The sequence below is a fragment of the Salminus brasiliensis genome, chromosome 4 (assembly GCF_030463535.1).
Source record: "Salminus brasiliensis chromosome 4, fSalBra1.hap2, whole genome shotgun sequence".
Lineage (NCBI taxonomy): Eukaryota > Metazoa > Chordata > Actinopteri > Characiformes > Bryconidae > Salminus > Salminus brasiliensis.
The window spans coordinates 24,977,580-25,004,946 of NC_132881.1; the positions used below are offsets into that span (position 1 = coordinate 24,977,580).

The following is a 27,367-nucleotide window of genomic DNA, read 5'->3' on the forward strand; positions in this document are numbered from 1 at the left end:
ATTATCACGATAAAAAAACTGATCACGATACCATAAAATCTCGTCATATTGCCCAGCTCTAGATAATATATGGTATTATGTAGATTCAATCACAAACAGCACTCCAACTCATCCCAAAGAAATTTAGTGGTGCACCAGGGAACGCAGTGTGTTTCACAGGTGAATATACTGTCTGGGGTCTGATGTTTGGATTCACACATATCACATTCCTGCAGAGATTGGCCATTTTTTTGGAACGAGTCTTTCTTGGCACCATCCTAAGTAAAGTTACTTTGTCATATGCACCATATAATTATCATTATCCAACCAACTGGAGATGTAGTCAGTTTTCGGTCTGCACGGTCTGTGAAACACACTTTTTCATTTAGGTCTCAAAGCCATGTATTTACCACAAGCCCGTGGACGACTTTTATTTGGGTTCTACACATGCTTCAGATTTCTTTGTGTTCAGGCCAAGACTATAATGAGAACTTTTTATTATGGTAAAAGACTATCTCTCTCTCTCTCTCTCTCTCTCTCTCTCTCTTTCTCTACCTCTTTCTCTACCTCTTTCTTCCTCTCTCTTTCTCTTCTTTCTTTCTTTCCCTCTCTCTTTCTCTCTTCCTCTTTCTTTCTTCCTCTCTCTCTCTCTCTCTCTATCTCTCTCTCTTCCTCTCTTTCTCTCTCTCTCTCTCTCTCTCTCTCTCTCTCTCTCTCTCTCTCTTCCTCTCTCTTTCTCTTCTCTTTCTCTCTCTTCCTCTCTCTTTCTCTTCCTCTCTTTTTTCTCTTGCTCTTTCTCTCTCTTTCTCTTTTTGCTTTTGCTCTTTCTCTCTCTCCCTTTCTCTCCCTTCCTCTCTCTTTCTCTTCCTCTCTCTTTCTCTTCCTCTCTCTTGCTCTTCCTCTCTCTTTCTCTTCTTTCTCCTGCTTTCTCTCACCCTCTCTCTTTCTCCCTCTCTCTTATTTTTCATTATCTTGCTCTTCTCGCACGCACTTTCACTTTTTTGCTCTTTCGATCCCTTTCTCTTATTCTCTCGCTCTTACACACCATCTCTCTCTCACTCTCTATCTCTTACTTTTCATTCTCTTGCTCCTTCTATCTCTTTCTTCCCCTCTTACGCTCTTTTTCTCTCGCGTGCTCGCTCTTCTGCTCTCTCTTTCTTTCTCTCTTGCGCTCTTTCACCCTCTTGCTCTGTCTCTCTTTCTCTCTCTCACACCGTAATGAGTATGATTTTGCTTAAGTGTTATAGCAGTAACTATGACAACAGAAATGATAGGAACAGCAGCTGTAATGATGAAACAGCAGTGATAAGGACAACAGTGGTAGCAACAATAGTAGTAAACAACGATACCAGTAATAAAAAGTGTCTGTGCTGTTGTTCTTTCAGTCTCACTCCATCCTCACCTCTCCTGCACACTCTCTCCCTGCTGTTTCACCTTTGCCTTCACATGTGTTTTTCATAACTGAAAAGCGTACAGTGGAAAAGTGTGACGGTGGACCCGAGTTGGTTGGTGGGGGTTTGTTTTGGTCGTGGTTAGCCTGCCCAGGGAACCGCCCGGCCCTGAAGCACGTCTGCCTTTTTACACAGCAAATTAGCTTCTTCACCCAACTGAGCGTTATGACTGAGTATACTCGTTATGATGGCAGCATCACAGTCGTTGTTGGATGGCTAATTAATATGACTACAGCCTTAACGTGGTGTCCTCGTCTATTTATTGAATTGGAAATATCAGAAGGTAGTGAATTTACCATGGTCTTTCCATATACCATTCAGCGCTCATCCAGCACGGCTCTGCTGTGCTGACACGGCTCTGAGAAATCAGTGGTCGCACTGTCTGAAATACTGACTCTCTGTCTTTCTCCCTGTCCCGCAGCGTGGCCCGACCCAAAGGGCTCTGAGGCTTGTCAGCATGGCGGAGGGAGATGAGGGTTCAGCTGGAGAGTGGAAGGAGAAGTACATGGCTCTGGAAGCTCTGCTCTTCAAGTTCCGAGGACAGATGAGTGTGATTCGGGAGCTGACAGCAGAAAAGGTTAGGGCACTTCACCAGTGGGCCAATAGGGGTGTAAATGTGATGATTTGGTGTATGGTGAAAATTGCACCACAATTTGAAAGGAGTGTTTGATTAGACACCGAATACACAAACGTCTAGGGAGTATTTATATAGTAGTGGAATATAGAGAGTAAAAACGAACCAATCATGTGGAACAGCTGCTCTTTCTCCATATTCTCATGAGCTGTTAGTGGTATATAGCACAATACCTCTCCAGAAAGGTGTCTTCTTGGCCTCCCTCACTAGTCGTCTTCTCAGTTTGCTCTAGGCAGATTTACACATTTGCCATATTCCTACCATTTCTTAATGATGAATTTAACTGGACTCCAGGGAATGTCCGTCCCCTGACCTCTACTCTTCAATCACCTTTTTTTCTTCATGGTGTTTTTGTAGCCAGGAGTACTGATTAACCAGTGACTATACCTCCCAGGCAGGTGTCTTTATATTACAATTACTTGAGACACATTGATCACTGCACTCAGGTGATCTCCATTTCATTAATTGTGAGAATACTAGCACTAGTTACTTGTTACCTGGACCTCTGTTGAATTAGGTCAGTCTTTTTAGAGGGGGTGAATATTTATGCAGTCACTTATCTTATTTTACATTCAATATTTTCTATGTTTTTGTAAAACAATGTGTAAAAAACGAATTATATTGACCATAAAAAATATTTATAAAAGTAAAAAAGGGGGAAAATATCCAAGGGATGGCTACTTTTTTAATAGGAACTGCACTGTTTCTGTGCCCTGATGACTTAAAAGAAGAATCAATTCAGCATAAACGTGCTGTAGATGTGAAGCTCTGAGACACATTTTATGTCTGGATGCTTACACTATATATATTGCTTATACTGAAATATTTTTTTTATTTCTCATTTGGTGCTATATATCAGTTGTTTCAATCTCTGGTCATTGAGCGCCCTGGATATTTTAGTACTTCTCTGATCCCAGCATACCTGAACTACCTTCTCATCTCATTAACAAGATCCTGAGTTGAAGTGGGTGCGTTAGATCAAAAAAATGCTAAAAGGTTCATTAGACTACACATTAAACAAATAACGGAGTGGTTAGGAGAGTGTGGCGCACTGATCACTGCTGTAGTGACTTTATGAGTATGATCTCTTAGTGGGAATTAGAGGCATTACTGCTTGTAGGCCCTACAAGTGCGTACTTTACTGAATGCCATTGAATTGCATGGTTACACTCCAATCCACCATTATAGAGACACCAATGGTCCTATCTATGTTTCTCCATCACCAGCCTGACTAAACATCTGTCTTCTGTAGGGTCTTCAAGTCATGTTGTCTAACCTCATGCTGAGTAAGTAAAAAAAAAAAAAAAAAAAAAAAACTACAACCCCCATCTTATGCTAAGTTAATTACAGGGGAGGAATATGGATTTAGTGTATCTGCGGTGTCCTCCCGCAGTGTCCTACTGCTTACTATCCTTGCTTTCATTTTCAGTCCTGTATATGGACTCTCATCGTCCATTAACAGCTGAACATCTGAGTTTGTGTTAGTCACATGGTCAACACATAGCTTTTTAGCAGGAGCATGCAGCTACTTACTAAAGTATTTACCATGTTTGGTGTGTTGCAGCCAAGTCTCTCTCTCTCTCTCTCTCTCTCTCTCTCTCTCTCTCTCTCTCTTACTCTATGTGTGTGTGTTTGTGCTCTATGGCCTACTTCTTTTGGTCCGTCTCGGGGGAGAGCTGATTAGAGGTTAATATAAACAGACGCTTGACCACAAGGCTCCAGACTGCTGCATTCTGGGATAGTACGAACTGCATAGAACTGCTGACTTCAGATGGACCCTAGTGTGTGTAAAAAAAAAAAAAAAAAAAAACTCTGAAAATTGTCAATGCTGATTGTTGCATGTTCTTCAGCCAGCTTTCTACACCTCTCTCAGGATTACTTTAGAAGCACTGAAGATGGTGATGAGTTCATGTGTGTAGATTTGCCTTGTTAGGTCTTATTATTGTTCATACAGTCATCAAGCAAAACCATAACTGAAGCATATGCACTCACATACACCTGCCCGTTCCTCCAGATACAGTGTCAATGGGACGCTGAGCACCTCACATGCAGCTTTAATACCAATCATTGCCAAACCATAATTGGTCAGCACTTTTGCCGTGTTCAGGGAAGGCATGAATGTGGTCAGTTCTCAAAACCCATTTTTCAGAGCTAGCATCATTATTGGTCTGGCAGGCGGGCAAGTTTAGAGCAAAAGTGAAGTCCTGTCTGATTAATGATTGCGGCACAGTGTCAATCAAGACGTAATTCATGACGTGGTTCAGATATTGATAATTACTTTATTATCAAGTGCAGATGACCCTTAATATAACCAAAAAGCACATCCACATCACTGCCCCGAAGTGTTCTACCTATGTGGCGACTTAACAACAGTGCTTGTAGACGCTAAACTATTTGATGACTTCAGTCCTCACGCCCTTACACACATAATAAAGAGCCTCTGGCCGTTTACTCTGACCTTTGGCCTCCTTTATGCTGAACCACACATATGAGCTCATTTGGAAACTATCTCTTGTTATTGTTGGTCATCCCAGGGCCTGTTAACTTGTTGGCTGTGAGCAAAGTCTCATATTGTTCCCTGATTAAACACAGAATGTAGTGAGCACTGCACATGCTAGCACTTTCCTTAATGTATGAAGTAATGTTGTCCACCTTCCCCTGTTTAATCCCTTCATGGTGGCCCCCTGCTGGTAGAGAGGCCTGCGTCTGCAGCTGATTTACCCCATTTAGATGGTCTAACAGTAAAAAGCACTGGTATCTAAACATTCAGATTTATGTTCTTAGGAGTGTATGTGCACTCTTCTATGGTGAAGCGACACCTGTGAAAATATGACCTTCAAGGACATCAGGAGTCATATGGAGAAAACCCTTTTTTATGTCCTCTCCTGCAACATGCAGATGATATTTTTTTAAGGAATGTCTATCAAGCCTAATGCATTTTGTTTTTTTGTTTTTTTTGACTCAATGATGTAATTTTGACATAACACTCCAAGGCTTATTACACACACAAGGCTATTCTTTGGTAGTAGAAGTTTGTAATAACACTTTCGGCCCACTGACAGGCCACAGGCTTTTTTAAAGAGCTAAAATTCTATATAGACCCATCGACAAAAGTGTTTTTTTTTTCTACCAATGCAAAGAATGTAGTTTAAACACTGTTCTTGTTGTTTTGTGTTTGATTTTTTTTTGTTTTTGTTTTTTTTTAACCCAATAAACACAATGGCTAACATGTGAATGTCTTCGTCCACATGGGAACAACCAGAAGTTGCTGAAAAACCAAGCACTTAAGTTGAGGTTTGGTTCCAGGTCAGATTCTGGAGCAGTTTTCTGTTGTAAATGGTAAAAATTTACACTGCGGTTTCAGGATGCTGGGAAATGGTCAGTGGTGGTTTGGACTTCCATGCTGCTGATAAGCGGCTTCTCAGAGGAGGAGGAGGAGGAGGAGGAGGAGTGGAGGAGAAGAGTAGCGACTGGGAAAGAGAAAGTGACTTGATGAAATAGTAAATTGGAGGAGGAGGACAAATGACTGGGAGATGAAAATGAGAGGGAGTGAGGAGTTAGGGGTGGGGGGCAGAGCAGAAAATAAACCATCCTGTAATCATTGAGACACCCAGGGGAGGAAATGCCTGAGCCTGTAAACAGAGAGCGTGTTATATGGGAAGTCAGCATTCAAAACACACACCCACACACCCACACACACATACGCTCACATGCATGCAACACCTTCCATAGTGGAAGGGGAGATACAGGATATAGCTTTTCTCATCTGCAGTGTGGTGTTTCTTGCTCACTGCCCTTCCTGCTGAATCAGAATGATGTTACTGTTTCTTTAGTAAATTCAGCTGTAATTCTGTATCAGCTGAAACTGAGCTGCGCAACACCAGGCCCACATATATAGGTCATAAACACACGTTTACCACCTACATATGAGTTTATTTTTGGTAGCCATTAACAAGCTTCTTGCCGAATTGGTGGTTGAATAGTTGACCATTCTTCTTGGCCAAATTGATTCAGAGGTACATTTATTGGTTTAGCCGACACACACCCGACCTTTAAGCACAGTCCTCATGTTTGAGGTCAAGACTTTGGGAAGTCCATTCAAAAAGCTTGATGTTAGCCTGCTGTATTCATTCCACAACCACCTTTATTGTGTGTTTGGGGTCATTGTCCTGTTGGAACAACCCAATTGTGTCTAAGTTTCAACCATCTAGCTGAAGAATTCTGAGGTCGCCCTCCTTCATATTTCATCCACTTTTGCACATTGTGCAAAACAGCCCCAGAGCATTATACTACCACCATCATGCTTAACAGCCCAGTGTTCTTGGGGTTGAATGACTCAACTTTACTCCTCCAGACATCCAGACATTTGTCTCATCTGATACATTATAGCTTTCCAGCACAATTAATTTTCTTTGTCCATGTGGTTCAGGTGAAAACCAAAGTTGAGCTTGAAGGTTGGCCTTCTTTTTTGGACGACAAAAAGAAAACGTACTTGTCTGTAGACAGTGACACTGGTGTTCCGTCAACTTCCAGTCCATGGCAGGCCTGTGCCGTGGTGATCCTTGGGTTGCTTCTGACCTTCTGGAGTCTGCAGTTGTTTGGAAATGGCTCCAGATACATTAAGATATAATTGTCCTTCTCAAACCTGCATTGAGTTTCTTTGTACAGAAGTCAAACAAACCCTGTTTACATGGGCACAGAGAAGTGCATAGAAGCTACCAGTTGTAGTCCATCTTGACCACTAACAGGAAATTAAGAGGCCTTGGCCTTGGCAAGTTAAAAGACATTTGAACTTTGAGAACCACTGAATTAATAATCACTGTGGGTGTACATACATTTTTGACCCTGTGTTGATTTCAGAAAACCCTAAAACATTGAAACTGAGTGCTTCTCATTCTCGTACAGATGAACAACAGATGAATGGATGCCCAATAATGCCATGACATGCATGTCCAGGATGACAAATCTGACCACAACTCTACATACATATGGTTTTGAGCAGGACAGTGCAGTTTTGAGCTTGGTTGTCCAGACTGTGGTTGGTACTACATTTTAGCATCCGGTCGAGTCTTACTCTAAATGTGATCCATTTGTTGATAAAGTATAATTTCTGGCCCTGTCACTAGCAACCCCTCCCCTCTCTATCTTTGTCTGTAACATCAATTTAGTACAGCACCAGTGGTTCCATTACTATTTAGAACATACTAATTAGTACACTGTTATGCGGATTGAGCCTGTTTGTGCTCATAGGCACAGTTAGTCTACACTGTGGCATGGTTCGGCAGTAAAATGGTCGGTGAGCTATAATTATTTTTTAATTACAGCTGCTGTCAAAAAGCAATAAAGTGTGCCTGTTCATCTGCTTTACAATATGTGTGTCTCATCCTGCAGACGATACACTGAGTAAACAATTGGTTGTTTTCTTAAACAAATAGGCTAATAGGCCAGAGAACTGATTTGTGCAGCACTGTAGGGTGATGTTTGTTAAAGCACAAAAAAAGACAGAATGTGGGACGTAATAAAGACAGATTAGATGCTTGCTGAAGACTGACAAACCCAGGCTTATGTCCCATCCTCTATTTTGTTTTTAATAAATACACAATACACAAGTCCATAAGTATTTGGACAATTTATATAATTAAATATATTGACATGTCTTCAGCAAACTGTTTGCAGGCTTTCTTGTGTACAAACTTCAGAAGAGGCTTCCTTCTGGGGTGACAGCCATGCAGACCAATTTGGTGTGCGGCGTATGGTCTGAGCACTGACAGGCTGACCCTCCACCTCTTTAACCTCTGCAGCAATGCTGACAGCACTTCTGCACCTTTCTTTCAAAGACAGCATTTGGAGGTGACGCTGAGCACGTGCACTCAGCTTCTTTGGACGACCAACGCGAGGTCTGTTCTGAGTGGACCCTGCTCTTTTAAAACGCTGGATGATCTTGGCCACTGTGCTGCAGCTCAGTTTCAGGGTGTTGGCAATCTTCTTGTAGCCTTGGCCATCTTTATGTAGTGCAACAATTCGTCTTTTAAGATCCTCAGAGAGTTCTTTGCCATGATGGAACTTTCAGTGACCAGTATGAGAGAGTGAGAGAGCTGTACTACAAAATTGAACACACCTGCTCCCTATGCACACCTGAGACCTAGTAACACTAACGAGTCACATGACATTTTGGAGGGAAAATGACAAGCAGTGCTCAATTTGGACATTTCCATTTTCATCATTTTCCATGATCTTTTAGGCTTTTTGGTTTTCCTGAGCTCACCAGTGCATTGCATCTTGAATGTAGAATGTAGAAAACTGTTGATTTGGCCACTCCAGCATTTACATTTTCTTTTTAATTGGTCATACAGATAAAGATAGCTCTTGAGTCCAAACGGAAAAACAAATGCATGTCGAGTTTTGAAAACGGACAGGCGTAGATTAATGATATCTCTGTCCGAAACTGACATACTGTGGCGTTGTGTACATTTTCAGTTTACAGTTAGAGTCCGCAATATTTTCTGCTTTGAACTGTACTGTAATCAGAGCTCCGTATTCATGGTTGTAGATCAACCAAATGAGCTTTAAAAAGGTGGTAAAATGGCTCATCTTGTTCGTAGCAGATCACTTTATGTAGCCATTATTGAAAACTTGTCTAGGTGCATCCTAGTCTGTTCATGTCCATAAAGAACCGCAAACTATAGCTTTCCTCACTAATGAGCACTCCTGTGTAGGAGGGAAGTTAAAGAGAGCAAAAGTGGACATTTATGAGAGTTATGAAGTTCCCAGCCCCCTTTAAATAGCAAAAAAGGCATCACACACTGTGTGTGAAGGTTCCACTATGTTAAGGATCGTGTTTTTACATACTTGGTGTGAGTAGGCCTTTTCACTGATAGGTTTGTTTTGTTTTCTCTGTCCTTCTTAGGCCTCTTTCACTTGCATCAACACCTCTTTTGACCACAGATTGAGAGTTCCCATGAAAAGCTACCAAATGCAAATTTAGAATCAACTCCAGACCCTAATTCGTCACGGATTAAGGAGGAAACCTAGCCATAAAACTGCTTGTTAGTCAGTTGTCCAATTTTTTTGGAGTCTGTGGAAACTGACGGGTTGTATAAAACGGCTGTGATTCCTAAACAGTTGTTTGATATTTTTTTGAACCCTTGAACTAAACCTGAAATGTCTTATCTCTATTTTTTGTCTTAGCTACACTTGAATCACACCCTGATTGCTTCATTTCAAAGCCACTGTGGTGAAAACAGAAAAATCCCCTCACTTTCCAAATACTCGTGGGCCTGACTGTACATACAACACACCTTTGTATTCATGTCGTTTTTAAGTAATCCAGTTCAGTATTATTTTAGTTATATTTGATCATTCTACACCTAATCCCACCTTACTTTAACTCAACCAAAGGGAAATCTTTTGACTATTGTATATTTTCCAATAAAATCTGAAGTGTTTTACCTCTTGGGGACCAGACAAATTGTCCAAAATATCGTACGAACGTGCGCATGCACACACTTCACTTCATGAGCAAATGTGTACACTGAGCCCTGTGCACTGAGGGAATCTGTTCTAGGTTAGTGCGCGTTCCTCTTCCTGCCTGGCACACCCAGATTGATTCCACATTTGTGTGGGTGGTGGCCGCAGCAAGCCTCTGGGGCGAGCTGAGCGTAAAACTGCTTGAAGACCCAAACAAGCACTACTGACTTTACTGTTCTAGCAGCAGTTGCTGTTCAGCCATGGACAGAGTTTCACTCACAGCTCCACACTTTAAATAAACATCATAACACAGTAAGTCTTATTCTTCTCCTGTAGGCTTTAGTCATGGGTGGTAGTCATATTTTACCAAAAAACAAACTATACAACCAGCAAAATCAAAGTCTGCAGCCATCTCCTCTGTTTCACAGCGGCCCTTACAGTGGCTTCTAGTGAAATAGCTCAGCGGAAAGGTGCTAGGTTTTCGCTGCAAGGATTTGGACTGGGTTGAAGGACTAGTTTTTCCCCTTTCACAAAAATCAGTCGATTAGCCGAGACATTTCTGGTGGAGGTATGAGGCTACTGTTGCTAACAAGTAACACTGACATGAATTAAATGCTCTACGTAAACTCAATGGCTATATTTTAGTTAAAGCTGCATTAAACTATTTAGATACAAGTATTGGGACACCTGCTTATGCATTGTTCCTTCTGAAATCAAGGGTGTTAATTATTATTAAATATCCTGCTTTTCTTGGAGTAACTGTCTCTACTGTCCAGGGAAGAAGGCTTTGTACTATATTCTGGAACATTGCTGTGAAGATTTTATTGTATTTAGTGGGTGTGAGGTCAGGGTATTGGACGATCACCACTCCACCTCATCCTCAACTTCCAAAACTCATCTCGAAAGTATTGGATGGAGCACCATCATTCCAGATAGAGCACAGTTCCACTACTGGGGGGCAAAGCTGGGGGGGAGGGTTTGTACCCCTCTAGCCCTCTAGGGCACAGTGCCATAAGGTTCATGTTTATCTGAGTCCAATTATATTACCAGTACTTCTCTAAAGAGACTAATCAAGGTGTGTGTGTGTGTGTGTGTGTGTGCATTTGGACAGCTATTTCAGTACTGGATGCAATCTTAAAGTAGCTGAATGCATTTAATAAATGGGGTGTCCACAAACACCTACCTGTCCATACATTAAGCGACTACTTTAAGCCTATGGTGGTCCTCTGAATGCAGCCATTACCCTTTCTCCGCTCTACAGACTGAGGCGTGGCTGTGTAGGATGGTGTTTGTGCACGGATGCAGGGTGATGCTGGGGAATTTGGAGCTGCAGTGTTGCTCAGTATGTCACACAGGCGGTCTTTGTGTGCTGGCCCGGCTGAGCGGGGCTCCATCAGGGCAAGCCGCACACAGCCCGGCTTGGAATGCTAGGAATGGAGAGAGCGGCTGCAGTCAGGCCTGCATGAGGCCGGAGAGGTGGGGCGGCGGTGGTGGTTTAAAAGATGTGGAGGGGAAAGCTTGGCGTCTCAGTTCAGACTTAGAGTTTGTTGTTGTTTGTTTCACGTTTCAGAGCTGTAGATGTGAAACGATCCAGAAAAAGGTCAAGAATTACTGTATTCACACAGGGTGATGCTACATCCTCTCTTTCCTGGACATGTCCTCTTTTTGGGATGTGGAAATGAATCCCGCAGATTGGTCACTATATGTGTGTATATATATATATATATATATATATATATATATATATATATATATATATATATATATATATATATATATATATATATTTAACTGCTTAAGTCCCACCTTCTTACCACCACTATTGGTCTGCATGTCCCACTATTGGTCCACGTATGCCTAAAAACACCTGAAATGACCACGAATCTGTTTGATTTGAGCTATTTGATGTATTTATCAATATTATTAATTATTTATTCATTGTAATTATTATTACATTGGCATATGTGTCATGACTGCCCCTGTTCTGTCATGTCTGTCTCTATTTTGTATAACCATGTCCTCTCAAGCACATGGCTCTGTTTGTGTCTTGTCAGTTTAAGCCCCTCCTGTTCATTAGTGTTCCCACCTGTGTCTCCTCTGTAGCCACGCCCCCTTGTTAATCCCAGGTGTCCCTCGTTGTCTTTCTGTATAAGTACCCTTTGTTTCGCCCTTCTCTTGTCTGGTCTTGTGCATATGTTTGCTTGACAGTTTGTTGACTTGGCCTGTTTACTTTGATTTGGTAGTCTTAGCACTTGTTAGTTTTGCAAAATCTGTTCTGTTTCTGTTTGTTTCCTTTTGTTAATCATATCAGTTATATTTGCTTAATTTATTTTGTTTAGTTAGTTTTTGTATTTGGATTATTATTTTCCCCAGTCGGTGTTCTTTTTTTTAGTCTGTTTGTTTTTTGTTTTCAATTAGTTCTGTTTAGTCTTCCTTTACTTAAAAACCTGCAACTACGTATGTCTCCGCCTCCAAATTCCAATTTTCTTTAAAAAAAAATGTTTTGACAGCTGAAATTAAAAGGACATGATTTGGATATAAATATTAAGGCTATTTATTAGTTTTGATAATAGAGTAAAAGTTTCCATGTTAATGTTCATTAACAAACTTGCTTGATTTGAAAGATACTGAAGTTCTTCAGCTTGAACCTGTCTGCTTAGCCACAGCTGTGCTGTTATTTCACGTTAACAAACAACCTTGAGTGTTCTACTGCTTGAAAACAAAAAATAAATAAATTATTGTGGGAGTGTTGTGTAAGAAACATTATTACGTTACAAGTTTTCAGAGTGTTACTGGAAATTTATTTCGGGGATGTTACAGGTTAACCTTCCTGGAAGCTTTAAAGAAAAAAAACAAACAAAGAAAAAACATTGCTGAACATTCCTGTATTATTCTGTGCCAGCTGGTAAAGTGTCATTTATTGGCATGATGCTAAAAGGAGTTGCTTATGTGTCTGAAATGTGTGTAGATAAAATATATAAAGATATTATACTATGTGATTCTATGTGATATTTTCTAAATTGTGTGTGTGTGTGTGTGTATATATGTGTATATATATATATATATATATATATATATATATATATATATATATATATATATATATATATGTATATGTGTGTATATATATTGGTTATAGTATAATAGCAATTTCAGACTAGGCTTGATTCCTGTCATTAGCTGTGGGTAAAGTGGCCAGTCGCCAGTTGAGCGCTGTTGTATTCGTCCACATCTGGACTCAGTGCAGTCTGTTATTACGCCTGATTCTATATCTGTACATCGAGGCCCATGGCTCATTCTCATTTGTCCGTGAACTTACCCACTGAAAACTGGAAAACTGTTCCCTGGAAATGAAGTCGTTTGCATGTGTGTTCCAGCTCGCTGTGTCCTGTGTATGTTTGTGGGCTTCCTGTTTCTAGATTCACAGCATTGAGCTTTCTAAGCTATGAAATACAATACAATGCTTCATTCTGCTAGCACGAAACACTCAAAACATGCAGTCCGTTCCTTAATTTTATGGATTTTACAATTTAAAAATGGCTTAATTTTTGTTCTTGTATTTTAAAGTGTTCTAAAGGTTTAAAAATCCAGTCTTTCTTATTTCTCACTTTAAGAGGTGTTACTGCTGTGGCAGGCAGGGATAGTTGAGACTATGTAGAATTTAAGAAGGTGTTATGAAAACCCTGTTTTCTTTCCATACACACACAGAAGGGCAGAAGTGTCCAATAAACGTTAAAGTAGTTCACAATGGAAATATGTGTGAATCACCACTGGCACATCAGTAGCTTTTCATAAAATCAGGCTGAGCTGCTCTCCGTTATAAGCTACACTAATTCAGGCCATTCCAGAACTTCATTAAATTAGTCTTAGAGTTATTCTATATGTGTGAGAGTCAGAAATACACAGTTTAGCCATAACATTAAAACCAAAGTGCCAAAGTGAATAAAGTTAACTATCTGGTTACAGTGGCCCCAGTACAGGAGTTGGGACATATTAGGCAGTAAGTAAACAGTCAGGTCTTAGAGCTGATGTGTTGTAAGCAGGACAAATGAGCAAGCATAAGGATCTGAGCCCTTTTGACAAGAACCAAAAAGAACATCTCCACAACAGCAGGTGGATATGTAGTGGATAGTACATACCAAAAGGGCTCCAAGGAAGTATAAGCGACCGGGTCATGGGCACCTAAGACTCACCAATGTGATAGATGGAGGTCTAACCTCACAGTCCTCAACTTACAGGACTGCAGGATCTGCTGCTAATGCTTGATGCTAGTGGGCTCTTGAATGGACGGAGGTGAGGATCTGGTGATTCTCTCTGCTGTCCTCGCCACTCTCTAGAGAGCTTTCTGGACTGAGATGGTGCAGTAGCCATACCAGACTGGGAGGCTGCTGGTCAGGATGCTCTCAATAGAGCTACACCTTATTAAACAGGCGGTTTTAATCTTATGTCTGATGGAATGAAGAGTTTGAAAAGAAGCGGTAAAGAGCTGAAATCAGGCTGAACTTCAGCCGCAAGCGTTCAGAGCCTGTATTCCTCCGAAAAATACAGACAAAAGTGTTGGGACACCTGCCCATTCATTGTTTCTTCCACAATTAAGGTTGTTGAAAGGAGTTTATCCTGCTTGTGTTGAAGTAACTGTCTCTGCTGTCCAGGAAAGCCATTTTACTAACTTTTACAGCGTTGCTGTGAGGATTTGATGAATTTCAATGACAAGAGCGTTAATGAGGTCAGAATGTGAGATGATCACTACCCCACATCATCCTCAACTCCCCAGCTCATCCTAAACGTATTGGATGGAGCCCCATCATTCCAGAGAACACCGTTCCACAGCTCCACAGCTCGATGCTGGGGCGCCAATATGTTCATGTTCAGGTTCATGCATCTGCTCCAGTACCTATGAACATTTGTTTTTTTACTGATCAATAAAACACCACCAAAGCTGTCCTCATAGGATTATTATTACTTATTATTTACTTAATTATTTGTAGTAATCATCCAACACCAACAAAACCAGTGTTTAATTATGTTAAATCAGGTGAGCTGGTGTCTCCTAGGCTTATTACACATTACACACTTGTATATTAACACTGTCCAGGACCAAGAGGATGGACTATAGGATTACTGTGAAGTGTGCTGTTGTGAATAGATCTAAAATTTGGGACAATTGAGAGCTTTGAAATACAGTATCTGATAGTATCTGTTCCCAACAGATGCCAAAGAATCATTACTGTACTAGTCATCTTCACACAGTATGTAATGATGGTCAGCCTGAACTGTCTGTGGGAAGCTATCTGCTCTCTAGAGACGCTTACAAAAGCTTAGTGTGTTCTATGACCACTGCTCATGCTCTTTTGACCTCCTTTTCTAATACGTGTTAGAACCCTGCCATCCAAAGCACTTGTCTCTGATAGTTTTCCGCAACTTTGAGCCAAGGAATGTGTGAAGCGTTTGTGTGAGTGAGTAAGTGAGTCAGTGAGGGACAGGGAGGGAGGGAAACTATTGTACAAGAGATATACTGTTGAATTTAACTGCAGCACTGTTTGTGCACTGCAAATCTGAAAAATTTAACCATACCTAAAGTCTGTTGCTAGAGTTCCACCCTGCGTCTCTCAGTCCGGCGCTGAACCTCTCATCCATGATTTTTTCGCTAGCTGTTTGGACTGCCAGGCATTTGCTCCTCATCTCATTGCAAGCTTCAGATGGACCTTCTTCACTGGCTTCCTGTAAAGTGCTGCATACCGCTTATATTCGCCTTCTCGCATACAAAGCTCTTCTTCACAGCCTCGCTCCTTCTTACCTGGCTGATACTTCTTCCTTCTTAAAAGCCCTCACACTCTCAGGTCTTCTTCAGCTGGGCTTCCCACCAATCCACAAACTTTTGAAAACGTTCCATTGAGATTTTAGTCCATGTGGACATGATTGCATCATCCAATTCCTGCAGATTTTCAGAAGCACTTTCTTTCTGCAGATCCCCCAATTTATCACATCCTGAAGGTTTTCTGTTGGATTTAGATCAGACGACTGGGAAGAACACTAAACTCATTGGCATGTTCAAGAAACCTGTTTGAGATGACTTCTGCTTTTCACCTCTTTTGCCAGTTATGATCACATAATTAACCATTTTATAGAATTCCATTGGCTTTATTGATTTTTGCCAGTCAAATTCAGTAGCTGATTGCTCCTCTGTACATCAGCAGTGCAATCCGACCTGGTAAACCTGAACATGAACCACCATCATGGTTAATACGAATACCTACATAATGAGACCATGTAGAAAAAATGTCATTACCCAAGATGAATGTTAACTTTACATTCTTTGACCAATCCAACTTTACATAAATTGACTAATTTTACAAACTTAACAAAGAAGGACGGTCTCAGAAGGTAAATAAAGGAGTTAAAAGTCTGCAATGTGGAGCTTTATTACAGTGGAACATGAAAACAGACCATAATATCTGCACCTTTATAAAACTATCACTGAAACGCTCTGTTTTACCAGCGGGAGAACCGCACGCCTTTCTTTGTTTTTAAACCAGCACTGAAGAGCACATTCAGAACCAGAAGTAGGCTAATGCTAGCCAGTAATGCTAATGCTAATACACACAAATGCTTTAGAAACCCAATCACAGCACATTCACTCACTATAAACCAGTTATTTCACACCATTTTTGACAAACAACAACAGATATCAGTCCAGTACATCTTACCTCACCTGTACTGAATAGTGGAACTATAAACTCTGGAATGATGGATGGTGCTCCGTGCAGTACTTTTAGGATGAGTTGGGGAGTTCGGGATGAGGCAGGGTGGTGATCAACCAACACCATGAGCTAATTAACACTCTTGTTGCTGGATGCAATCAAATCCTCACAGCAGTGCTCCAAATTCTGGTAGCGTTTCTCTGGACAGTAGAGACAGTTACTCCAACAAAAGCAGGATAGACTCTAGACTTGAATATCCCTGATTTCAGAAGAAACAATGCATGAACAAGTGTCCAAGCACTTTTGTCCCCAGCCCTAATTCATTTGAGTGTTTTCCCTCTGGAACATGCACAGCTCAGCTCAGGACGTGCTTGATTCTTGCATGTGTGTTTGTGTGTGTGTGTGTGTGTTGTTTTTCTGTTTTGTTTTTTATTCGCCACAGTATATTATAATCTGAAGTGCTTTATTTTGAGAACAGTTGAATATTATTTCATATTATTATTTTATATTTTGTACATTTTAATCATTTGCAGAAACCAATGTCTCATATGGACACGTTGCTGTTATTGTATTCTTGATTCCTGTAAGGGGTCAGTGTCTGCCGGCCCCTACCAGCAGAGGGCGGTGGTGGCGAGGCACGGTTACCCAAGGGAACTTCAATCCCCAGAGATCCTAGGGGTAATCACTGCCAACCAGACACACCTGGTGGTCACAGCATTTAAGGCTGAGACCACCGGCGCTTCTCTGTCCCACCTGTGTAGAGGGTTGACCGGTACAGTACACAGAAGTGAAAGAAAGCGGGAAGTTGCGAAATAAGATAACAGGGTTGCAGAAGAAAGAAGCTGAAGAGAGCACAGCTCAGAAATTAAAGAGTTTGAGTGAAGCATTGAACCTCAGTTCCTTGTTTTAAGAGCTGCTTCAGTTAGTTCCCTCTCCAGGGAGAGAGAGATGCATTGGTTTTTCTTGTGTTGTTTTAATGCTAACTGTCCTAAGTCTGAGCTTTGCCGCCTTGGCGTCTCCTTTGTTTGGTTTTCACGCCTTTTTTAATTTCATAGTTTTAAGGGGTTAAGGTGTTGGACTGGTTCAAACCCAGCTGGAAGCAACTGTTCTCCCACAAGTACACAAAAGCACCCACAGTCACATTAACCACACATTCTCACAAACACATATAGTATAGATTTTTCATTAATAGTTTATTCAAAGATTGTTGGCTCACTTTGTGTTGTATTAAACCCTGACCGCTGGACAGCAGTGTACAGTGTTTTCAAATTTCTTCAGATCCCATTGTTTTATTTACATGCTGGTGTGTTTTCTTACCATGACAGTTTCCTAAATGTAATTGAAAAAATCGCAATATATCATCTTACCTACAGTATCGCAATATATTGCAGTATTTTAAACCATAACCCCTGTATCGTGATACATATCGTCTTGCCAGATTCTAGTTAATACACAGCCTTGGTTGCAATTTGAAATAACAAAATACATTTTAAAGCGTTATTGCACATACAGCTGATATATTTTTAATTTTTTTGATTAACGCAGAATGACTTTAACTAAGGAGCCTCTAAAACACTCTAAAACACACTGAGAGAACTGCTTGTATGCTGGTAAGAAACGAAAAGCAAATTAAATGCCCCCATATGATTGCCAAGAACCTGCACGGCAAGGCTTAATGGGGTTAAGAGTGGTGGTGCACTGTTCCACTGTGCAGCATTGCTTACACAAACATAATCTTCAGGGTGGAGTCATTTAAAGGAACTGTGATGAACTGTGATCTCGAGTTTTAGAAACATGTTCTGTGGACCAAGGAAGTCAAGACAGAACTCTTTGGCCACAATCAGCTTCAAGGCATGTTTGAAGAAAAAATAGGGAACTGCATTTCATGAAAAATCAGGGCCAGCTTGCCAGGGCTACCAAATGAGTAGGCAATTTTGGCTCTGCCTCTGGTCTGTACTGTGCAGACTCTGGTTGCAAATTTGACAGCATGGCGGCCTCTTTCTCAATTGCCTTGCAGATGCAGCACTTGGAGGCACAGGTTTTGGAGGCAGAGCGGCGTGCCCATGAGGCTAACCAACAGGTATGTACTGACGGTGTCTTTGTAGGCATCTTAAATAGACCACATGTCTGTGTGTCCAGCAGAGACAGTGCTTGTATACAGTTTGCAGGCCCACATTTGCATATGTGGTATGTGTATATTTAAGGTGCAGTGGATGGAGGAGCGTCTGAAGGCCGCAGATGTACAGTCCGGTGACTCAGAGCTGAGGCTGTTCAGACGCTGTCAGGATCTGCAGGCGGCTCTGCAGGAGAAAGAGGAGCTCATTACTGCACTGGAGCAACAGCTGGAGGAACAAGTCGGTACCTCGCCCAATCACTAGAGAGCAGGCAGGGCCGTTAACACTCCTCATGTAATCAGATGTTTTAAATACAACATTAAAGTCATTTATTGGGAAAAAAATGAAGACCGTTTGATGACCGTTTTAAAATAGAGAAGTCTGTTTCTACTGCAGCGATGGTGGACTAGACTCTATTGGCACTTTATTTACACTCAAAATCTCTTCAACACCCCATTACTCCAACACATTACTCCACCCTATCTCCTCAACACCCATTACTCCACCCCATATCCTTAACTACCCATGACTCCACTCCCAGTTCCTCAACACCCATTACTCCAAAACATTACTCCACCCTATCTTCTCAACGCCCATTACTCCACCCCATATCCTTAACTACCCATGACTCCACTCCCAGTTTCTTAACACGCCATTACTCCAACACATTACTACACCCTATCTCCTCAACACCCATTACTCCACCCCATATCCTTAACTACCCATGACTCCACCCCAGCTCCTCAACACCCATTACTCCACCCCATATCCTTAACTACCCATGACTCCACTCCCAGTTTCTTAACACCCCATTACTCTAACACATTACTCCACCCTATCTTCTCAACGCCCATTACTCAACCCCATATCCTTAACTACCCATGACTCCACTCCCAGTTTCTTAACACGCCATTACTCCAACACATTACTACACCCTATCTCCTCAACACCCATTACTCCACCCCATATCCTTAACTACCCATGACTTCACCCCCAGTTCCTCAACATCCCATTACTCAAAAACATTACTCTACCCTATCTCCTCAACACTTCATTACTCCACCCAATTTCCTTAACTACCTATGATTTCACCCCCAGTTCCTCAACATCCCATTACTCCAAAACATTACTCCACCCTATCTTCTCAACGCCCATTACTCCACCCCATATCCTTAAATACCCATGACTCCACCCCAGCTCCTCAACACCCATTACTCAACCCCATTTCCTTAACTACCTATGATTCCACCCCAGTTCCTTAACACTCCATTACTCCAAAACATTACTCCACCCTATCTTCTCAACACCCATTACTCCACCCCATATCCTTAACTACCCATGACTCGACTCCCAGTTTCTTAGCACCCCATTACTCTAACACATTACTAAACCCTATCTTCTCAATGCCCATTATTCAATCCCATATCCTTAACTACCCATGACTTATCCCTAGTTCCTTAACACGCCATTACTTCAACACATTACTCCACCCTATCTCCTCAACACCCATTATTTAATTCCTTAACACGCCATAACTCCAACACATTACTTCACCCTATCTTCTCAACTCCCATTACTCCACCCCATATCCTTAACTACCCATGACTCCACCCCCAGTTCCTCAACATCCCATTACTCAAAACATTACTCTACCCTATCTCCTCAACACCTCATTACTCCACCTCATCTCCTACACAACCCATCACTCCAACCCCATCTCCTCAGCATCCCATCATTCCAAACCATTACCATCTCCTCAACACTTCATTACTCCACCCCATTTCCTTAACTACCTATGATTTCACCCCCAGTTCCTCAACATCCCATTACTCCAAAACATTACTCCACCCTAGCTTCTCAACACCCATTGCTCCACCCTATATCCTTAAATACCCATGACTCCACCCCAGCTCCTCAACACCCATTAATCAACCCCATTTCCTTAACTACCTATGATTTCACCCCAGTTTCTCAACACTCCATTACTCCAAAACATTACTCCACCCTATCTTCTCAACACGCATTACTCCACCCCATATCCTTAACTACCCATGACTCCACTCCCAGTTTCTTAACACCCCATTACTCTTAACACATTACTAAACCCTATCTTCTCCACGCCCATTACTCAACCCATGACTCTACCCCTAGTTCCTCAACATCCCATTACTCAAAAATATTACTCTACCCTATCTCCTCAACACCTCATTACTCCACCTCATCTCCTACACAACCCATCACTCCAACCCCATCTCCTCAGCATCCCATTATTCCAAACCATTACCATCTCCTCAACACTTCATTACTCCACCCCATTTTCTTAACTACCCATCAATCCTACCCCATCTCTTCAACACCTCATTACTCCACTGTGCTGCCAAAAACATTATGACAAGAACTTGTCAAAAGAAATGTTAAAACTGGAAGTAATGAAGTTGGATGCAGAATTAGTGATGTTAGCTATGTAAAGGCAGTATGTCTAAACTGTTGACTTTACATAATGAATCAAGTAGATAAATCCATCACTTTGAGAGACAAGTGAAGTTTGAACCTTGGGTGAGCCTCCTTCAGAGAAATATCTTAAACACTGTTTAACTGTAGCTAAGAATGCTAACTTTATAACAAAACACTCTGAGCAAATTGTTCTCTTTATGGCGTGAATTCTGATAGCGTGAAGTGTTTATAGGTTTATATGTTTATATTTTTAATACCACTATTAATAAGCAACATTTCATAGTGTAGCAACACCACATATCAGGGTAAAGTACTAACATAATCACACCCTTCAAAGTGGGAAGATGTTTAGACCAGATTTTAGAGCTGTGCTTTGTGGTCATGGCTGGGAATGTAAGTAAAATTAAAAAAAGACAATCCAGTGTTTATCTACTAAACTGCTAGAGGATTAGTTTTCTTCAATCTTTACTTATTAGCTAACAATTTTACAAATGCATTAGAAGTAGGTCCTTTTCTTGGCATGTTTTTTCTGTTTTTATCCACCAAAGACCCCAAATCCAAGGTATTTGTCCAAAGCAAATCCAAGGTATTTGTTCAGCTTTAGCAAGTGAATGTTCATGGATATGGTTGCCCAGAAGCCTTATACTCCCTCACTCCTACAGAAACAGAGCCGAATCCAAGACGCCAAGACTGTAGAAGAGAAAGCAGCCAAAATCAAGGAGTGGGTGATGCGGAAGTTAAACGAGGTTTGTCTGTGTGTGTGTGTGTCTATGTGCATACATGCGTGTCTGACTGTATGTCTCAATATTAAACCCGATTTCCTTGTGGATTTAGTTTGAAGCAGAAAATGCCTCCCTGAGGGAACTGAACCAGCAGCAGGAGGCTCAGATACTGGAACTGAAAAGACAAATTCAAGGTATGATTATGTAAGCACAGGCATACACAGAATTCTAACCATTTGTGTCTTAATAATACAGAGTGTGCATCCGTACTCCGAATATCTACTTTTGTAGGTTTTTTGTATTGGCACCATGCTAAATAACAGGCATGGGCTAAAAGGGTATAAAACCACCTGCTGGATACACTCTTTTTTATGCTCTTGATTTCATAAGAAACAATGAATGAGCAGGTATCCTAATACTTTTGTCCATATAGTGTAGGTTAACTGTGGTGTATGTTTGTATGTGTGTGTGTGTGTGTGTGTGTGTGTGTGTGTGTGTCAGGCCTAGGGCAGTCTGCTGGAACCAGTGTCAAGCCAGGAGAGGCCCAGCGGCTCAGCAGCCTGACCTTCGGCTGCTTCCAGGTCCGAGGGAAGAGCCTTCAGGTACTGACCGGTCCAGTGCCAGCTCAGAGGAGCGACAATGGTATGTGTCCTCACCAGATTCGCACTCGTTTGGACAACCTATGTCAAAATATCTGTCACTGTGAATAGCTAAGCGTGGAAAAGATGACCTGATTTCCGACAGGCAGGATTACTTTTTAATTTCTGTCTGTAACTTTTTGGCCACCCTGCATGGCCCAGCAACACCCCCATTGGTGCATTAAACATTTTGTAGCCATTAGTTAGTATTTTCATTCTTGTTCAAAGGATTTCTCCTTGAAAAAAGGCTTTCAGTTCTATTGGGGTCTTGCATGCACTGCTCTTTCTCCAATGTCTATTTTATTGTGGATTTTGAGTTCATTATTCTGCTGTAGAAGCCAGCCTCTTTTCATCTTCAGCATTTGTTTTTTTACAGAAGGTGTGAATTCATTCCTCCCTCTACCAGTAAAATGTTCATCAAACCCTATTTAGATTGTGCCAAAAAACATGCTAGACAAAGTGCAACACTAGGAGGGCAAAGACTAGCACTTACCTTCTCCAAAACATGTGAAGTTAGCCACCGTCTCTTTCCAAACTGGGTATCCCTGGGCAGCCAGTGCTCTCGGAGGAAAGCGTGGCTCCCCAGCTCCAATACAACAGCTGACAAGACGCCTGTGCTGACCAACATCGCCATCAACCCACACCTGAGAGAGCAAGGCCCATTGTGCTCCTTCTGACTCTGGCTGCTGATGGCTCGGATCATAGTGGCAGCACCTTAGTCCACTGTATCTTAGTGCAGCTCCATGCAGCCATGAGTAACGAAGTAACCCTAGTTTTCTGTTTGTTCTGTCCGCAGACTGTGGCGTTCAACTAAGTCCAGAGCAAAAGACATTGAGTTCCAGCTGTAGAACAGAATCAGAAGAGGAGAGGGAGTGTGAGTCTGCGAGTGACGCTCTTTCTTGTGGCGTTTCCTCAGTCCTATCCAGCGCTGCCTGTGAGGGCGAAGCGGGAGCTTGCAGTGGCCTGGAACTCAGCCGTCCCACCAGTGAAGCCTATCTGACTGCCTCTGATGACAGCAGCTCACTCTTTGATGATGACATGCAGCGGGCTGAGCGCCCTGCCATCTGCCTCCCGGGACCAGATACACCCGCAAAGGTCAAAAGTCGTGACAAGGTGGACCTCGAGGATGTGTGCTCAGATGAGCTGAATAAGCGCTTCCAGCTGCAGTGCCTCAATTCTTCCTCCTCCTCCAGCGAGGCCAACACCCCCACCCCCATTCTGCCCCCTGCGCTCACCCCAAAACGGCCCACGCCATCACAGGATGCCCAGGACACACCGGCCTCCCCCAAGCTGCCCCGTCTACGCACCCAGAATGCCTTTAACGTTAGCATGGCGCTAGCCAAGAAGCACCTGAGCCAACCCCAGTTGTGTACTGAAACAGCCCACGGGAGAAGCCGTAACGCTATCAGCATGCTGCGCCCGCTGAAGCCCCAGGAGACTGACCTGGACCAGGAGCAGGAGATGGAAACTAGTGAAGGGTCGTCTGAAGCCCCAGCAGAAGAGCAGAAGACTTCTGATGCTACTGTGCCAGGAAGCAAACCTCCCACTCCTCCACTACACAGGTTTCCATCCTGGGTGAGTATGAGGGCTTTAGTAATAGTTACACAGTTTCCCAAGTTCCAAATATGATCAGCCAGACAATATCAGTCTTATGCTGCGATAAAAGCGCACAGCAAACGTTTTGTGTTGTTTATTTCTTAAACATTTTATATCAGTCAGATCCAGTGAACACATGACTCGGTCACCACTTTATCAAAACATGCAAATGTAAATGGCTATAATTTTGCAATTTTTAGAGCAGTTAACTTTGATTAAACTGCATTAATGAATGAATATATTGAATAGAAAAGTGGACAATATTTATCCTGTGGAATATCTTTAGTATTTAAATCCACTTTTAAATATTTAAAACCAGTACATAAGGGCTTTAACCCCTTCATGCAGAAAGGTTTATTACACCTTATTTTTTACTACAGCAACATCTGTACAAACAGGTAGGGCTATTTTTTGCTAATAGACGATGTAATAACAATTTTGGCCTACTGGCAGGACATAGGCTTTTAAAGGGGTTAAGTCAGGTGAGCTGGAGATGTTGAATTGAATAAATTCCCACACTGGCTGGGGGCGTCCAGGAGAAATCTGATTTATTCTTCGAACTAACTCAGAAGATCTCAGCCACTTTCTTCAAAATGAGACATTCTTGATACTTTTTACTGTATTATATATTTTTATTGCCATCTTTTCTAATGCAGGGTGATCTTTTACAAGCAAAAAACTCTCATTGCTTATTGCTGAGATGAATGGTTTTGTATGCCTCCCTCCTGGAAAGTGTAAAAATGACTTAGTACATAAACCCATACAAATGTCATAACTGGACAATTTGTCTTGTTTGATGTTGTTTGATGTTGTTCAGGAAAGCAGAATATATGCAGTGGCCAGATCTGGAATTCGGCTCTCGGAAACATCTTGTGCAGATGTGGCCAATAAAGGTAAAGTTAACCTTTTTCCGATTTTGAAAAGCGCACTGTTGTTTTGGTCTGTTCACGATGCATTTTCATATCCTCATTATCCCTCACAGGCCATAGTGGCCTTTCTGAAAACAGCTTCCATCTCTGATGAATGATAGTAGATGGAAAGAGTTCTGCGTATGCTGCATTTTTTTTTTTTACCAGACCATCACGCCAGGCTTAGATAACCAAGATTTTTAGGATTGTCTTTAGCAGGGTTTATCTACGGTTAATCACTATGTGTGAGTGTACATAATGTTCTCCTGTATTCCTTCCCCAGACTCTTCTCACCCGTCCTCATACCCTGCCTTCATGCTCTACACATCGCTTATCTACAGGAACATGAGCACGCCTGTCTACAGCACCGTCAAAGGGGTAGGTGTGGTTTTCAGAGGCCAGCATTGTTAGGAAGATGCTAGCGCAGAGGTGCACAACTCCAGTCCTGGGGGTCCGGTCCAGTCTAGCAAAGTTTGGTGTTTGCCCTTCTCAAACACACCTTACTTAACTTTTCATGTTACTTTAATTACTAGCCCTCCAGGACTGGAGGTGGACACTCATGTGCTTGGAATTTGCATTCGGTGCTTTAATTCTGTCTTTTCTCCTGTAGAGGGCGACATTGCTTAGCAGTAGTCAGCTGTCAGAGGAGTCATCCAGTTCGGAGGAGGATGAGAGTTCAGAGGATTGTCTCTCAATCTCCGGCGAGGAAGAGAGCGGCTCCTACACATCTGGCTCCAAAGGCAGCTGCCAAGATAGCCCTCGCTCTCTCAAGAGAGGTACACACCTCAGTATTACACTCTTACAATAAGCCATTTTTATAGAGCTGCATTATTGTTTGGTATTGGTTTCTTTTTTCTTTATTCATTTTATTCATTTGAATAAATTAGTACACCCCATAAAACCTTTGTCTTTTTAACATATGGACAACATATGGACATTTGTAAAATATCTTTTGCAATTTTATTTGTGAGGAACAGAAAATGTATTTAAATGTACTATGGAGATGATTAGAACATCATTAGAGATGATTTTGGAGGATCCTGTCATATTTAAACCTCCTGATTGCTTGTGATTGCTGACCTAAGTGGTATCACCAGGATGAGATCCAATAAGCTTTTTGAGGCCTTCAGAAACAAGGCAGACCTCTTTGACCTACAGTTGATGTCAAAGTACAATATCTACCATCAGAAAGAGACTACACATGTTCCATTTTCATGAGTGGTCAGGAGGAAACCCTTGCTGTCAACAAAAACCATCAGGGCAAGATGCCAGAGAACAAAGACCAGGACTTCTGGACCAATGTGCTCTAAATAGAGCAGTCCAAAGTTAAATTATTAACTTAACATGGTCACAGAAGACACAAATCAAACACAGCATTTGAGCACAAGAACCCATACCAACACATGAAAGTGGAAATGCCATGGTTTAAGGTTGCATTGTTGCAGCAGGATCCGGCTGGCTCTCCATCATAAAATCCATAAAAAGTATGAATTCTGTACTGTATCAGAGGGTGCAAGTGGGCTGTGCATGCCAGAAACTCTTCAAATATCCCACAGCTGAAAGAATTGAGTATGCAAGAGTGGGAAAATATTTCCTCAGTCGATGCCAGCGACTGATAGACGGTTATGGAAAGCGTTTAATTGGTTATTTAAGCCAAAAATGAAACTACCAACTTTTTTCTTTTTTTTTTTTTGTTAAAAAAATACTTTTATTATTGCAATTACATCACGTTTATCTATCAATATTGTTCAAAAGAAGATCAAATATTGATATGACTATAGTTCTGAACAAATAACTAAATATTTATTGATGTGTCCTAATTTTTTTTTCATATAACTGAACCTCTTTCTTCTCTTCTAAATGTTTTCCGCCTTTCTTCTCTCTCACCTCAGCTGTTTCTCTGTCATCCATGGCATCTGAGAGTGATTATGCCATCCCCCCAGATGCCTACTCTACTGACACGGAGTGCTCAGAGCCCGAGAACAAGCTTCCGAAAACGTGCTCCTCCTGCAGCGACAGCGGAAAGAGTGTATGAAACACACACATCCATCACACACATAGTCATATTACATATGCTACTGCAACACACTTTTATACACAGTAAATCATTCAGATCTTATGTTGTGGTGGCCCAGGAGCCCATGGAAAAATCTGGCTACCTGCTGAAGATGGTAAAGACCTGGAAGAAGACTTGGAAGCGCCGCTGGTTTGTCCTGAAAGATGGAGAACTGCTGTACTACAAGTCACCGGTCAGTCTCTTCTGTAAATAGTAGTGTAATTGCTCACAATATATGATTTCTTAGCTAGCATGTAAGCATGTGGCTAGTGTCAGTTATTTTAAAAGCATTAGATTAGGACACTGTGAAGCGCAGCTTGTTTTTACAGTACCAGTACAATACAATACAGTCTTTATTGTCAGATTTCTCTAAAAGTTGTCTTGTGTCACAGCAGCTCCATTACATTTAACAAAACACACTCTCAAACACACAACATACAGCCCCATTTCACCCTTAAATCCTAATAATACCTAATCATTCTCCAGCACTCTATGGGCTACTGTACTGCAAGTGCATATGTACATATGTGTACCCATAAGTATCAAATATTGTACCTTTACTGGATATGTTTGAACACTGAATACATTGAGAATGGAAATATTCACTCTAAACAGTAACCTGTATCTAGGCCCATACTCCAACCTTT

The 27,367-nt window shown here is 41.7% G+C and overlaps 1 protein-coding gene across 2 annotated transcripts in view; it reads left to right on the forward strand.

The window, feature by feature from the left end:
- Positions 1–27,367, forward strand: part of plekhh2 (pleckstrin homology domain containing, family H (with MyTH4 domain) member 2) — a 43,268-nt gene that overhangs the window by 2,851 nt on the left and 13,050 nt on the right. Inside the window, exons 2-13 of one of the 2 annotated variants that reach the window (XM_072677712.1) lie at positions 1,852–2,007; positions 18,250–18,312; positions 18,437–18,586; positions 21,463–21,546; positions 21,635–21,716; positions 22,024–22,164; positions 22,957–23,735; positions 24,574–24,649; positions 24,948–25,042; positions 25,275–25,440; positions 26,557–26,693; positions 26,800–26,913. In XM_072677712.1, coding sequence (XP_072533813.1) covers positions 1,888–2,007; positions 18,250–18,312; positions 18,437–18,586; positions 21,463–21,546; positions 21,635–21,716; positions 22,024–22,164; positions 22,957–23,735; positions 24,574–24,649; positions 24,948–25,042; positions 25,275–25,440; positions 26,557–26,693; positions 26,800–26,913 — 2,007 coding nt within the window. In that variant the 5' untranslated portion in view covers positions 1,852–1,887. The remainder of the gene's footprint in view (positions 1–1,851; positions 2,008–18,249; positions 18,313–18,436; positions 18,587–21,462; positions 21,547–21,634; positions 21,717–22,023; positions 22,165–22,956; positions 23,736–24,573; positions 24,650–24,947; positions 25,043–25,274; positions 25,441–26,556; positions 26,694–26,799; positions 26,914–27,367) is intronic. The other variant, XM_072677713.1, reaches the window with a different exon arrangement.